Here is a 16,365-nt window from a genome sequence, read left to right as displayed (position 1 = left end):
TGTGCTACGATATGTTGCAGCGCGGTAAGTCAAACTGATTGATGTAGCTGATGTAGCAGCAGTATTAAGGATGTTTCATGTATCCATTTAGCCCACACACACACACACACATACACACACACACACAGAGGCTCAGTAACATGTGAAATGCTGTTAACATTATTTGTCTAGACTGTCAGTGGGTGGGAGCAGGGAGCCAAGAGTGGGCACAGTTTCAGCGACTAGCTTACAGCCCCGGAGGATGAAAATCATCATTTCTGGTACTCATTCTCACCAGAGAGTCATGACCTCCCTCTGCCTCCAGCTCACTGAGAATGTGCCAAAAGAGAAATGATGGAAACTAGCAGGGTGTTTGCTTGTAACGCTGACAAAAAAACAACCCCCAAGAATATTTTACACTCACAGCTTGCGCCATCTGCTGACCAGTAGAGGTATTGAATGTGCATCTCCTTTTTTTGAAGACAGAAGGATAAAGATTTTTAGTTATTTAGATAAAGAAAAAGGAAAAAGATGAGTTCATTATTATCACTCATGGGTCATGGATCTTTGTCAGGCATCAAATTAACAGTATGAAACAACATCTTCATACTTGCATCGAACTGCAGCAATCAATCAAAAAAGATCAACCAGATTTCACCTCATCTTATCTCAGTTGTCCATCATTTTTGGCACAGCTGATAGCTCTAAATGACCAAAACAGCCATGGGCGCTGGCAGCTGTTGTTATGGAAAGGAAGCCAGTCTGGAGCAGATTTCCAAAATTGACCCAGAATCCAAAAGTGAAATGATTTGAGCTTCAGCTTCTTAACACACTAATCTTTAGCTTTTGCTCGCCATTAGCGGCACACGTAACACAGTTTTAACCTCACTGATGGGATGTTTCTGTCCAAATTGTTAACTATCTCTTGAAGTTTTTATGTACACAGTCTTGTAATTCCTACTTTTTTGATATATTGTTTTTTTTTAATGCAGTTATTTCAATCAGGAGAGATCTATCATTCTGACCTGACCTCCAGAAGCACAACTATGACATACTCAACATTTATAGGCATTTTCCTCAGGTATAAAGATGTTTGTATTTATTTGATGCCTGATAAAGATCCATAACTTAATAATCTCAGGTCTGACAGTGTGAGGAAATCAAACTTTTTTTTCTCTTTTTTGCATGATCTTCCTTTCTTTTGCAACACATATGATACATATAATATTTAAATATCTTACTGTGAAGCTAGAAAGTGTTCCAGATATTTCAGTGGTCAGGTTAGAAATGACAGAGATGAGTAATAGAGTAAGTTGCATGAATCCAGGACTCTCTATTCATGCTTGAATCTTTAACTGCTGAGTCAGTCCACGTCACGTCCATTTAACATCATCACTCACGCTAAGTCTGATCCTCGTTACCACTGATCACATTTTGGCGCCTCATCACGCTGACTGCCCTGATGAAATTGGACAACCTCATCAAGTCAATATTTATCTTTTCAAATATTGTGGCATGAGTCAATATGTGTCCTCTCTTATCTGGAGCTGCTGGGAAGTCTTTTTTTTTTTTAATACCTGGCGTACAGGTTTTACCCTTGAATTTAGATGTGAATATGCGGAAAAAGCACAAAACAGAGAGATCAATGAAGCACAGTGGCTACTAAGCTGCTCATATTGTATTAAAGAATGAAGCTGTGATTTACTAGTAGGTCGTCAATATACAAAAAAAAAAAAAAAAATCAGTCATCTCTTTCCTTTTTTTAACTCCAAAGCCTTAATCTCACTGCTCAGTGTTTGGTGAATGTAATTATCAGGTGGCGTTTCAGCTGTCAGGTGTCTGATTGTTATAGATTACAGGTGTGAGAGGATGAGCTCACCTCACAAGAGTATTCATACGTTTTCCTGGAGTCTGTGCTTTGCTGCAGTGACTGTAACTGAATGTAGTTTATAAAATGTGCTACTGTCTGTTTTGGTTTTTAACACATTTAAAAGGATTGATTTGTGCACAATAATGATATCTTTAGGTTGTGAGAAGCATCGTGTATGGAATTATATTTGTGCTTAAAAACTTGGGCTCTGAATATAATTTTTTTTTTGGGGAAGCTTTGGACACAAATTCATAAGTATAATTCCATATGAAGTCAGTTTTGTATTACTTAATCAAACACATGTACACACACACCCACACACACATACATACACACACACACTGGGACTCGAGCTGCTCCTCGGCCGTGCAGACTGTACTTTTCTGTGCCGCTGTAAATACTGAATCTGTATTGCTGTGATGTAAAAGAAATGTTAAAACCAGAGTCAGAGCCTTTTTGTCACAGAAAAAAGGTTTATTTAAAAATAAAGTTATATCCCTCTTACTCGTCAAGGACTGTGAAAACAAAAAAAACAAAAAAAGGTTTGTCATTGCGTTATTCACCTCTAGCTGCTCGGACCACAATCATCACCACTGGTATTTCAGACAGTAGATGCTAACTGACAGCTTCAAACAAGGTTGAGATTGAAAGAAACCTTAAAAAAACCAAAGATTGACACATGTTTGTATAACTGTAAGTAGCATTGTGTGTATTTTTTTGTCTTTATTTTACAATGGAGACATTCAATGCTGAGGTTAACAAAGACAGATATGGTGAAGGCTCTGTGTTCTGGTGAGAAAGAACAAACAGAGCTGATTTCTCTTCTAAAGCAAACATTTGATAATCTGATCGACATCATGCTTGGAATAAGCCCGACTAACAGAAATGAAATAAGGCGTTTGCTGCAACAAAAACAGGTTTGACCGACTTCTCTTCTGAACAGCTGCTCACAGGGAAGGAACCAAACTGACTTTAATCACGTCACGGTTGGGAGGTTTTAAAATGTTTCTTTCTAGTTACTGAAAAATAGCTGAAATCTCACTGTTGGTTTAAATGTTTAATATTAATGTGAAGCTTTAAAGCACAAATCTGGTGATATCAATAATTCATCTAAAAATCAATATTTCCAATGAAAAGGCCAAAACCAACAATGAACTATTAAAAGTTCTGTGACCCAATAGATGAATGACAAAAGTGGGCAAAGGAGTTTACTATAGGTCAATCCCACATACTGTCCTGCTGCTTTAACATTGATACACATGTTGCTCTGTAGCTGGAAATAGTCCCTAAGAAATGCCTCTTACCTACAATAATTAGTCTTAAAAAAATAGGTGTTTATATGTGACTTGTTTTTAAATGAGTTTGGGGCTGAGTATCAACACTGTTGGTTTAAGTCTTTTTATGGGTTTTATTGATGGTACCAAAGATCCAGTACATCACCAGCCTTATCCTTTAAATTAAAGTGATAATACCACTGCCATTTCTTTCTTACTTTATCATTTGGAAAGCTTCTGAAGAGTCTGAACCCGCTCACATCTTTGTCCCAACTACACAGTCGCAGTTTTCTCTCCACTGTAGGAAGTCACATGCAGGACATTAAGGGAATGGATTGCTGTGACTAATCAGTTTAAGGCAAGAAATCAGAGAAAAGAAACATGTTGCATTACTGCCATGACTCAAAACCACCAGTTTATACACAAGTTTTTATAAATCTCTTAAGTGGAAGAAAGAAAAGCAGGTTTTGTGTTTACATGGATTTTACAGAAATCAAATTAGCCTGGAAATGGATGATAATCCCATTACTAGAGGACATGTTATTCCACTGATAGGCTTCTGGTGTGCATGGCAAACATGTGCCGCACTGACAAACTGACATTGGTATTATCCTTTTCATGTGGCTCTGAGGCTTATATCACTGATAGTTAAAGGATACATACAAAAATAAATTCAAAATTCAAATCAACGGAGCAATAAATCTGATTTAGAATATAGAGGAAACAAGAAGATCTGATTCTGTTTTCCTGATCTGTGGAGATCATTTAGGATCCTAACGTGTGTTTTTTTTTTTTTTTTTTAAATCTTGTTGAAGTGACCCTGATCTGAACCCTGATCTGTGACCCAACAGCTAGACACTGAAAACAAAACAAAACTTAACCATGAAAAGGCACATCATGTACTTTGAAACACTAACTTGGCGGCAGATCACAGACCTGTTTAAAAAAAAAAGTAATAAAAAAAAAAAAAAAAAAAAAAGAGAACATAAAAATAGTCTGAGCTTACAAAGTGAGAAAGCAGAGTTGGTGTAGCTGAGCCGTTCAAACTTAATTTACAGCTGTGTGTAAACAGAAAATAAAAGGTGGGAGACTGGAAATAAAAGCACTGTGTATGAGGCTCCTGCCGGCTTTCACGAGGTACATTCATCCACTACTGTTCATCTTAAAGAGACAGTGATGAGAGGAAGAACACATATACAATAAAACATGATAAATAATGGCAATAAGATCATTTAGGACTAATAATTTCTGTTTAAAAACAATAGTCATGCATGATTTGAACATTTTTAAGGAATAAAATAATGAATCACATTTTTAAAGAAAACACAAAATAATCAGCTTATGTGTCAGAGCCAGTTAAATGTACAGTACGGAGCTATATTTGTGCCAAAATGATGTCAGCGTAAGGATAGAAAGAGAATAATTGATCATTTATGAAGAAAAGAATAATCCAGTTTTCACCTTATTGATCTGAGTGTCATTATCCACACAAAAGTATATAAATAATCTTTCACTGGGTTTGATTCATTTGCCTTCTTTCAAATACACACTCACTCAAACGTAATGATCTTTTGTGTGATAATGATTTGTATGATGATTATTACTTGGAAGAAATATTCCTCTGTGCTCACGATTGAGGCACAAATATAATTCCGTATATGGGAATAACAGAATATTGTTCAAAACATCTTTTGCTTTTTGGTCTCTTGGGAAACTATTTTTTTCCTCCTTCACATCACTGCTTTCAGTTGAACAGAGGCAGATAAAGCCCCCCCCCCACCCACCCACCCACTCATCTCTCTCTTTCTTTCGGTCATAGCTTTGAAGATAAACACTTTTTTTCTAATTTTTTCTTTTTAAATTACTCTCCATAAATAAAAATCTATAAAAAGGAAAAAAAAAAAAGATAAAACAGAAAAACACCCCTCCTATAAATAAAAAACAAAGATTTCCAGCAAAAACAGAGATAAAGATCTGTATACAAAATAAATTAAAAAAGAACATTTTTTAACCCCATATGGACAATATACAGTGTTACTAATATCTTGTTAAACCTCTCCAATAGATTAACGTAGTGCATTTTTTTTCCATTCACCACAAGAACTACAAATTTTACTTTTACCCTATTTGTTTTTCCTTTGCAAAATCTGCAGGCAAATTAAATCCTAACAATTATCCAAACAAACTGGAGGAGATGCAAGGTTTTCTTTTTGCGTTTTGCATGAACGCTTTGTTGGCGTGTTTTGTTGCGTACAGTTTGTTTGTTAATGTATTGCTGTTGTCTAGGAGATGGGAGATGTATTTTTTTTCTTGGGTTTTTTTCCGTTGTTTAAATGGTTTACTTTGTGCACGTAAAGACACGGACAAACATCTCGGTGAGGTTTTCATATTTCTCTGCATGCTTGTGGAGTCTTTGGCCGGTTGCCTTCAGGCTGTCTGGATGTTATCACTGCTATTCTACAACGCAACGTTACAACATCCTTTGACATGGCGACTCCGAACGCTACAGAGAATGAGCCTCAGCCTCCCTGATCCCTGATCCTCACCTCTCGGGTGTGTGCGTAGTACCGGATGGTTTGCTGAAACAAAAGAACGATTCTCTACTGGCCTTCAGTGTAGACACACACACACACTCTCTCACACTCTCTCACACTCTCTCACACTCTCTCACACTCTCTCTCACACACACACATTCTCTCACACACACACACACACACACACACACACTCTCTCACACTCTCTCTCACACACACACATTCTCTCACACACACACACACACACACACACACACACTCTCACACTCTCTCACACTCTCTCTCACACACACACATTCTCTCACACACACACACACACACACACACACACACACTCTCAACCCTGCTTCACATAAAACCTCCGTCATTTCAAACGAGTGTGCAACTTAAAATGTGAACGAATTTAAAAAATATATATAAAATGAAAAGTGACTGTTCTTTAGCCTCCATGTCTTTTAAGGGAGGGGGGGGGGGGGGATGATGCCCGCTTTTATGTCTGGAGTTTGTGTCAGGAATCAATAAAACTTCCAGATAAAAATCTAGATATCTACGTTACGTGTCCACTCTCATCTCTTTTGTCCAGAAGAGACGAACGAGTTGGTTACAGTGTAAAACTGGTTTTGTCTTTAGCCGCCGTATGTTAGTGTGTGTGTGTGTGTGTGTGTGTGTGTGTGTGTGTGTGTTAGTGTGTGTGTGTTGTCGGGATGTGGGCCCTTAGGCATGCCAGTCCAGTGCAAACCTACCTAAAGATGAAACAGTTTCCGATTGGACCAGGGGAGGCGGATGGAGGGTTTGGAGTGGGGTATAGAGGGCAGGGCGGGGAGGGGTGGGGTGGGGAGGGGCGGCTGGCATGAGGGGTCATTTGAGTACTTGGTCCCTTGCTGTCCTGGTGAACCTGGAGACAAACAGGCAGGCAGTCACTCATATGTGCTGCAGTACCACTTTGAAAGTCTAAGACCACTGACTCCCTTTGTTGATTCAAGTAATTTTACACCGCTTTCCAGGAATCGTAGCGCCGCCGCTGGTGAACGAGGGTTGACGGATGCTCGGGTTTGGCTGCGGGAGTTCTTCACCTCCAGCAGCTGGTGGGAGTTGGGGGGGGGGATAAATATAATGAACACACGTAGTCCTGTTAACACTTTTCAGTCTAAACAGCTTCCAACAGAGGAGTCCCATGTGTGTTTGACTGCATGGAGTGTTTGTTATCGTCTCTTAAACACACTCACACACTGCTCCGACTTCATTTAAACCCCAACCAGCCGTGCCCGAACCCCCACGAAACTTCTGGCGAGACCCCTCCACCCTCCTCCACCTGCTTCCCCTCCTTCTATCTGCGTGTGTTGATGCTATAGGCAGTTTTTGCAGAGCGCCACCTGGCCCTTCATGTAGTCGCGGCAGGGGCAGATGCGTCGCAGCGACTGGTGGGCGCCGGCGCAGCTGAACAGCAGCAGGTCCGACTGGAAGATGCAGTGGCGGCGGGTATCGCTGTAGGCCGGGACCACCGTGTCGGCGCTCGACTCCACCGTCTGACAGTCCACACCAAACCTGACACACACACAAAAGGGATGCTTGTAATCATATTCTTTCTTTGTCCATAAAACAAGGAGACAGACTGAGAAGGAGAAGCTGAACACACACAAGCAACTAAAGTAATTTTCATCCGCATCAGTCATGAGCCATGACCCATTTCTAACAGTAAACAAACTGCCCCCTCTAGTGGTAATATTCTGACACTGCACATCATCTTAATTCATGTCTGGATGTCAAACTGAACACATAAGTTTAATTCTGTGTTGTGCTTCCATCTGATGGCCACTTTTAAAATAACAGGAGAAACAGGGTGTGTGTCTGGGATTTTATGTGTGTGTGTGTGTGTGTGTGTGTGTGTCTCACCTGGCCAGGTCTTTGTCCTTATTGAGGTGTTGGAAGAAGGAGGGCTCGCAGATGAGCTGCTCCTCCTGACACACCTGCTTGCAGGAGCGTCCTGGCTCGGCCAGTTTGACCTGCAGGGCGCCGAGGGGGGGCCACATCACCTGACCGTGGCAGAAATCCTGACGAGACATGACGAGACAGGACACAACGTCACAGGACGGAAAAACAACAATAATAAATCACAGTCGAGCTTTGAAACAAATGTCAAGTAACAGTCCAAGGACAATGAATTAAAATAGATGCCTGTTAAGTTTTCCATTCAGTTACATTTGTGTAATTTCACTGACATTGATAACAGCTGAACACTTTGCAAAAGACAGTAAAATAATCATTAGTACACTTATTTAATGATTGGATGTTTTGGAAATGAATAATAAAAAAAAAAAATTTGAATAAAGACATTGCCTATATTGATTGTAATCCTCCTATTTCAAAAGACTATTAATTATTGATTGTATAATTGGACAGATTCCAATTTCATGAGTTACAACTATCAATAAGTTTTGGGTTATTTACTTATTGTCTATTATGTATTATGCTCATTATATATTACATTCCATTCCATTATATAGGAGTATTATAAATGTATGTCATGTTTATGGGGTCTTGCTTGAATTTGATGCGTCAAGCTGTGATGTCAGGTTTTGTTAATAAAGATTAGTAAAAAAAGAAAAACAAAAAAACCCATTAATTATCACCTCCTGCAAAAGCATTATAAACTGAAGGTCCTATTTTAGTTAGTGGCACTGACATTTTTACAGCCACACAGCAGAACATAATCATAATATATATCCAAAGTGATGTCATTACTGCTACTGCTTATAATGATGATGATGGTGGTGGTGGTGGTGGTGGTGGTGGCAGAGATCTTTTAAAATTCACAATGTGCTCTTGAAGGCATCCTCAAGAGTTGTACTGTACTGTAGATGTACTTGTCATGCAGTTTGAATCAAGCATCAGTAGAAAGTGACAGAAGATGAAATAGATGAAGTACCTGGTTCTCAATGAAGGCGTTGACTCTCTGCAGCATCCCCTCACAGGTGAACTCATAGGGCAGGTAGGGCTCGATCTGAACACATAAACACAAACAAGTGACTACTCCAGTGTGTGTGTACGTGTGTGTGTGTTGAAACTTTAGCCCGCTGTCTCCTTTTTTGCATCATTGTCTTTTGAGTCCTGTCGACCTCCACAGTGTCTCATTTTCTTGCTGAAAACTTCAAACAGGGCTGTCCAACAACTGAAGCCTTTGTTGTTGTGATAAGTCCCTCCGTGTATGTGTGTGTGTGTGTGTTAGTGGGGAGGAAGATGAGGAGGGTGCGATAGCTGGAGCCGGAGCCTGGTAGGCTGCGGGTCGCCACGGATCACGAAGCATATGAGGCTCGGCAGACTTGTCCCATAAACAAAGGCATTGTTCCGACCCGCTTGGTGGAGCGCGACGCAACACGAGGTTCTGGGGCCCGGCTTTTAAATATGCATGGGCCCCTGGGCATCAAGACGGAATCAGATTGCTCTTTCTTTTCTCTGCGCTTTCACTCATCCTCTGTCTCTGGATCAGTTTTCAGTCATTTTTGTCAGTGAGGAAAATCAATTTAAGATCATCAATGTATTGTTCTCTTCATGTTTTAGAGCTTCTCAACTGTGAGATTTGCTGCTCTTTTTGGTCTTATGATATTAAACTGAACACCAACTACTGAATCTACTCTCTTCAATAAGAAAAAATGGCTCTTTGTGGTATATTTATATATCAACAAGATATTTTTAATGGTAATTTCTATTAACATTCCCCATAGATCATCTGCTGTGTCTTTCCTGTGGTTACCTTCTGGCTGAGGATGGAGCGGATGGCCTTCTCCACCTCTGCGGAGTTTTCGATATCCACCGTCCACACGTGTGGTTGACCGATGTAAACCTCAGCATATGGGTGCTGAGAGGTCAGCTGCAGACACGGGAACATACACAGAGTACAAGTCAGAACACCAAAACACTTTTTAAAAGATCAAATCTGGAGCTAAAGATCAGTTCTTTCCATCCTCCTCTCACCTCTCTCAGGGTGGGCTTGCCCTTGAAGAAATCGGTGTTCTTGCTGCTCTTTGCCGGGTTGAATTTGGGGTTGAGGAAAGCGCAGCCGTTGGCGATGGCCTCCAGGGGGGCGGGACCCTCGTAAGGGAAGGACAGACCCACGAACAACTGCAGTGGAGAGAAAATATCAAGAGTGACTAAATCGATTAACGACCACATACTGGTTTTAAATTACAAGATCAATACAAGATAGAAGACTGTCTGTTAAAATGCCCTTAAAGCATGTTTAATCACAAAGTGTCTCTTTTTGTTAGTTTATTGCAATGTCATGGGTTGAAGTATTAAAGCAACAAAAATTAAGATTGAAGGCTGAAAACATCCAACTTTTAAAAAATAAGGATGAAGGTACAGCTTGAACTATAGATGAGAATATTCAAGTATAAAAGTATGAGCTTGATAAAAGTACTTTGTGTGCTGCTAATGTTCTGTAAGCCCAATCAAGACCAGCTCAGTCTGTTGTCACACTTGTTTTGTAAGTGCCAGCAGGCAGGAAGGAGGTGTCATGTGGGAGTCGACAGTTTGCAGCTACTGAAGCAGCCAGAATAACAAAGAAGTCAGCTGAGGGTAGAAAAGTTCACCGGCCGTGTTGGGGAGTTTTAAATGTCCCGTGTTATCAGCACAAAATGCAGCAGAGCCAGCACTTTTTTCATTTTACAACGAGGGGGGGGGGGGGGGGGGGGGGACAAGCAAAACAATATGAAGGCATCGCTGTTGTGTTTATTGCTCCCACAGGCCAGGAGAAGTTATGTGAAGCTGGGAGCGCCTCAGGTATTTAGGAAGTGGAAACACAGAGTACCTCAGTAGTCTGATAAGAACTTGGAGAAAAATAACAGTATACTGCAAAGAAGCTTAACTAAAGCTGAGCTTACTTAAGCTGAACAATTTATCTAAAGTGATACATCACTGAATTACAAAAGACTTATTTCACCTATTCTAGTTAACTTTTACTACCTTCTGTTTGGCTTTTTGACCCCATAAATTGAAGCAACACCTGCTTGCAACCCCCTGGTCATCAACTGCATACACCCACCACTTGTGACCTGCTCAAATTTAGACTTCCTTGTGTCACTTGAATCATTTTTAGACACATTGAGGCAGAATTATCTAGAGGAAAATGAGAAAATTGAGATGAGATTTTCTCTCCCTTAAATCATCTCGCCAACCATTGCAAGGGTCATGACCCCCAGTTGAAGTTCAACAACTTAATCTAAGTTTATTTTTACAGCATTTATTAAACTGTTAAAAAGGAAATACAGTATTAAAACACCAACAATGCAAAACATTAGAAACCATTTAAAAAAGGACAGTAAAATAAATACAGTTGGAATGAGGAGTATTTCAAGTTCAAAGATGGGGAAAAGTGTTTTAACCTGTTTTAAATATAGTCTTAGTGTATGTATAGAGGGGTCTCTAATAACAACCTCACTTCTCCAGATGGAAAGAGCAAATATTTGCGAGGCAGTCGCAGCATGCCGCAACCAGAAGCAGCTTGTTCACAAAAGTGTGAGACACTGATCTGGAGACAGAGAGGAGGAGGAGGAGGAGGGTGAGGGTGGTGGTGGTGGGGTCGATCTGGGCTAGAGGATCATCATAGTGGAGGGTCAGAGCGCTGCTGGCTACAATGGCTAGTCTGTGTGTGTTTGTATTGGTCTGTGTGTGTGTGTGCGCTCATAAGAAAAGAAGAGAAAGAGTCTTTAAGGGTCTCATCTCGCTGCTGGACTGACGTGCACTTCATGTCACACACAATATAGTTCTTTATCATGTTATATCACTGGAAACACTGAGAAAGAATCAGACCTGGGCTGTGAGTTCAGCTCCACCTACAGTATTCACATGCCTGATAAGTGACAGACTTCTTCCAACAGGTGGCAGCAAAGCTCACTTCTTCTTTTTCTCTGTGTGTATATAGTGCTCCGTGTGTGTGTGCACGTGTGCGTGCATGCAAAAGGTCCTCGATGCTGAGAAACAGTCAACCACTATTTATAGGGAGCGAGGAGGAGAGGGGAGGGAGGAGGAGAAGGGAGGAGGGGGTGAAGACAGAGACACAGAGAGACAGATGCAGAGCTGCTGTGGCTGAGAGAGAAGAAGAATCCACACAGACTAAAGGACGCCTGCGTCTCCTATGTGACCGACATATATATATATATTATTATTTGAATTAATAAATATCATAAATTAAACAAATATAATTACAAGCTCTTATTCAGAAGTTTGAGTGAAAGTAAAAGAGTTGAGGGCAGAAACATGATTTCCTTTAATGAATTTCATTGCAGTGACACATTCCAGAGAGTGTTGCTACCTCAGGGTACTCGAATCATGAATGAAACAAACTCCCCACCATTGTGAACGTTAGAGTAAGGCTTTCTCCATCAAGCGACAACAAAAACAGCTTGAAAATTGAAGTGGAAGTCCTTAAGGTGCAATGCCACTGACGGCTGCTAGATGCTGACTCCAAAAAACATATCTGGCTCCAAAAGAGTTATTATGGTCTCAATCTTGAAATTCAGTCCTTCCAATAAGAGACAACGAGGTGACACTATCTTTACACTATCATATATATAAAATATTATTCTAATAAATGAAAAGTACTTTCTTTATGGCTTAAGTGAAGGTGCATTTTGCTATGCCTGCATTGGGTTTGGATGTAAATAGTAATATTTAGGCTGAATCCAGCATGTAACGAACCATGTCAGAGCTTATATTCACATTATCACCAAGACCTGGACTACTGTTGTGCTGTAGCGTGTGATGAATTGTGAGATAAGTATGCATTGAGTGGAGGTTAAAAGTATTGCTTGATAGTGTTTTTCATGGTCTGCTACCTGCTCAATGTGCACTTCAATGTTTAAGTGTGGGTACCAGAGGCCTGTACTATGAAGCTGGATTTTCTCTTATAGAGGTAACTTGAGGAGCAGGTTATGTTCTGGATAAGAGATAAGAGTATAAAAGCACCACCTCTGACCAATCAGATCTCTTGGAAAATGACCTGCCCATTCTTAGAAGATCCTGTCAACATCGGTGCACGGATCGTGAGTAAAAAATGTAATGATATATTTGTAAAATAAGACAAAATAAGAGTGTGTTCTTGGTATTTCTAATTCCACCTGCCATAAGGTGTGTGTGTTTTCCTCTATGCAGATTAAGGGGACAATAATGATATGAGACAAAGGAAACAGCTTTGTGGTGTGATCACTTTAAGGAGACTTTGGTCAACTTGAAGATCAATAAAGATACATCTTATCTTAACTTACCTTTAAAGTTTGTCACATATTGTTGCTGTTTGAACATTGAACTCTAGTCTCCTGATAAAGCACTGCACAGTACAGTTCATCTAAGGAAATCAAGTATTCGTCAACGGCAACACAGGAGCATCTACAGTATTTTTTACAGTACACTCAGTTTGATATTTAAGTCCCATGAGGCCAATTAGCTCCGGCAGTCTGTTTGAAGGTACAGTAAGTGTGTTGTTTAAGCGGCACGAGGAAAACGGTGCCTAAAACACCTCCTGTTTCCTTGTAAGCACTTAAACAACAACGGGGCCAAAATGTTCTGGTTTTGTGGGATTTAATTGGTTGTTCCCCTGTGGGTTCTCAATGCAGAGCCATATGTAATGAAAAGATATGAAAGTTTATCTATCCCAAAACTGTGACACCAGTTTACATGGTCATCGATCTACCTCCATTCCATGTACAGCATTGTCTAGCACCAATTTTTGCCTGTTGTTTTCCTGTAGACTTTTTCAATGCTTTTTAATGATCGCCACAGCAGAATACACCTTTGCTTTCTCGATCAATACCTCCAACATATCTGGTTCCTTGATGTTCACCAGCAGGTTTAAAGTGCTCAGTACAGAGGATTTACAGTCTAGGAGCTTCTTGTTTTTTTTTTTTTTTGGCTGATGAAATACTCAGAATCTTTTCAGAAGAGAAGGGGGTTTAAATCTCAATCCATCTTTCTTCTATAACTGTCTGAATCATGATCTATGGCGCTCGTGCACTTTCTATCCCTGCCCCAGCTCTCATGTGATGTCTCTCTCCTCTCTCTGTCTGCTTCTCCTCCCTCCCTGGTCTGCTGACGGGAAAGCGTCTGGTTTCAGAGGCTAAAGAAATCGAAGCTCTCCTCCACCTGATTCTTCTGAAAGACATGAAGACTGGAGCCAAAAAGACCAGACTCATTCTGTCAATGCCAGCAGTAATGATGGTTTCACCTTCAGCAGACATCTCTGTCAAGTGTCTGAGGAGCATTTAATTTTAATTCCATTCCCTTATGTAATACATGTGGTAATGGACAGGTCCAGAAGAAAAGAATATAGTTTTTTCCTGTTGTAAGCATGAAATCAAAAAGTAGCTACCTTGACTTTTGTTAAACCCCGTCCCTGAATGGTGATTGTTCAATTATAACTTGTCAATAACAATTTCTGTTAAAGTTTTGAGGGTTGCTTCTTCCAAAACCAAAACCACAGAAACAAAAATGTAATAAATGGATCAAAAAGTGTGTTTACCTGCTCTACTGTAAGCTACAATCAATAGCATGTTCAGCTAATTAGCGGCATGTTCAGCTAATTAGCAGCACCTGGTGATTACTTCCAAGCCTAAGGCACACATCATTAGCTAGATAAATTAGGTTGTGGGCTACATCCCTAAAGTCCAGTTGATGATCCACATCCATTGTATAGCATCTCTCAGTTGTGTGGAAGCCGCTTCTGGATGCTAACAGAGTTAAAGCTAGCATTAACAGCTGAGTCCTGCTTGTTATTGGATTTGGCAAAGTTTACTCTCCAGCAACTGTTAGTTCTCATCCTAAAAGCTTTTTCTATGAAACATAGGATTTGAAAATATGAACAAGGATGTAAGCTAAGCAGCCCAATAGGGTTATTTTAGAACAGAAAAACAGCCTTATTTTATCATTTAGAAGAAAGCAGGACTAATTAGCTCTTCATGCATACAATAAAAGAGGACATTTTATTATTAACTGTGCCTATTTAAGAAGTTTTTTACACAATTCTTGTTTTAAATTGAGTACAACTGGAATTTTCAAACAACTATGCAGAAAATGCTAGCTCAATTAGCTAGCCAGCTTTAGCTGATAAACTGTGCTAGCGTCAGTTGTTATTTGAGCCAGCAAAATAAGAGGGTTTTGGCTAGAAATGAGAAGCTGCTTGTCTGAAATCAGGGACCCATTGTTTCAGAAAATTGCTAAGAATTTCAAGTCATAAATCTGCCACCTTTATAAATATAAACCATGTTGTGCATTTCTAGTTTTGTTTTTGTGTGTAGAAGGAATGTATGAAGAAATGATAACATATGGTGCATCTAAAAGGCAGTTTGAGGTAACATTACGCTCATTATGCCTACAAAACAAAGCCTGTTTGTGTTGACCAGCTGAACACACACACTGCCATCATGTAAAGTGTCTGTTAAGCTGCTGACACGTGTTCATACATCACCACCTCTGCCTCTGAGCGCTCACTCACACAGTACAACCCAGTCTGGGCATGGTCTCTGTGTCTGTGTCCTTGTCTTTGTGACTGAAAGTGGCTTCAGTAGTGAGGAGAAGGAACAAGTCATGACGTGAATGGAGAGGTGCTTCTGAGGACGGCCGGAATGAGGACAGACTCAGAAGCGACAGCCACTCGGCTCAAGACTCTTTCAAAAGAGTGCCTCTGTTAAATTCGGAGACTCTCTCTTTAGTTACCAAAACTTCACTTAATTCACGTGTACTTCTGCTTTTTCCAGAATCACATTTTCACACTTCTATCATGTCTTGTGAATGACATTTTTAGCAGTGAAATGTGCTTACAAGTTACAGCTGCAACTGAGACATATTTGAATTTAGGAGATTACCTTCACAGCTGGTCAGGCATGTATTTGGTGTATTTGAGCAGTCCCATTCCTTCATTTTCTTTCAGGAAACTTCCCTTCATTTAAAAAAAAAGCTATTCAAAGTGCCTGTCTCATCCATCAACTACTGTTACTGGAATGTTTGGAGCCCTGGCACGTAAAAAGGCCATGGTTTGTGAAAAAGATGTCCTCGGTATTCTGCAGACGCCACAGTCTTTTTGGTCATTTAAAAACTAAAATCAGAGGTCTTGTGGCTTTTATCAGTATCAAATATGCACCGTACTTTCACACTTATTTCCCTGCAGGGTCAGATTTATTTAGTGTGAGTAAATTTACAACCAGCTGGACTCACCTTGGTTTCTCGGAGGAGGAACTGCAGGTCTCGGCCGCTCAGGATGCCGTGGTTCTTCACGTAGCTTGGAAGATGCACGGTGCTGGTGCCGTGCACGGTGCCGTGAACCTCCATGTAGCTGTGGATGACGTCGAGGTATTTCTTCTTATCCTGTGAGCAACACGGAGAAAAAATACTTCAATAAGCGAGGTCCACAGGTCAAAATCCTCCTGAAAATCCACAGCCTCCATTTGCAGTTCTTTAAAGGATGATAATACCTACATGATTCAATTTAGTGAGAAAAAGGGTTATTCAGGTTAATCCAGAAAGTACACACACAGACTGCAGCATCCCGGATTTAACCATTTTCATGAGTGGATCAGTATCATTACTTTGTTAGGTGGCCCGGTGAACTTTTGTTCGAGCTACCTGACTGACCATCTGGCCACTATGGCTAAAAATAGCTTTGTATGAGGAGCATCACTGCACACAATACCCTACTATTGTTCCTGAAGTCTACCTGATT

At 40.3% G+C, this 16,365-nt stretch overlaps 1 protein-coding gene across 1 annotated transcript in view; it reads right to left on the bottom strand.

Annotated features, from left to right (window-relative positions):
* Positions 1-6,503: 6,503 nt before the first annotated feature.
* Positions 6,504-16,365, bottom strand: part of mgat5 (alpha-1,6-mannosylglycoprotein 6-beta-N-acetylglucosaminyltransferase) — a 71,225-nt gene continuing 61,363 nt past the window's right edge. The window contains exons 11-16 of the mRNA XM_053314635.1: positions 15,861-16,010; positions 9,630-9,776; positions 9,409-9,525; positions 8,584-8,658; positions 7,551-7,708; positions 6,504-7,202 (exon numbers count right to left, since the gene is read on the bottom strand). Of these exons, the coding sequence (XP_053170610.1) occupies positions 7,004-7,202; positions 7,551-7,708; positions 8,584-8,658; positions 9,409-9,525; positions 9,630-9,776; positions 15,861-16,010 (846 nt within the window). The 3' untranslated portion in view covers positions 6,504-7,003. The remainder of the gene's footprint in view (positions 7,203-7,550; positions 7,709-8,583; positions 8,659-9,408; positions 9,526-9,629; positions 9,777-15,860; positions 16,011-16,365) is intronic.

The sequence above is a fragment of the Scomber japonicus genome, chromosome 24 (genome assembly GCF_027409825.1).
Source record: "Scomber japonicus isolate fScoJap1 chromosome 24, fScoJap1.pri, whole genome shotgun sequence".
Classification (NCBI taxonomy): Eukaryota; Metazoa; Chordata; class Actinopteri; order Scombriformes; family Scombridae; genus Scomber; species Scomber japonicus.
Note: the sequence above shows the minus strand (reverse complement) of the source record. Positions and strands in the feature narration are given on the sequence as shown.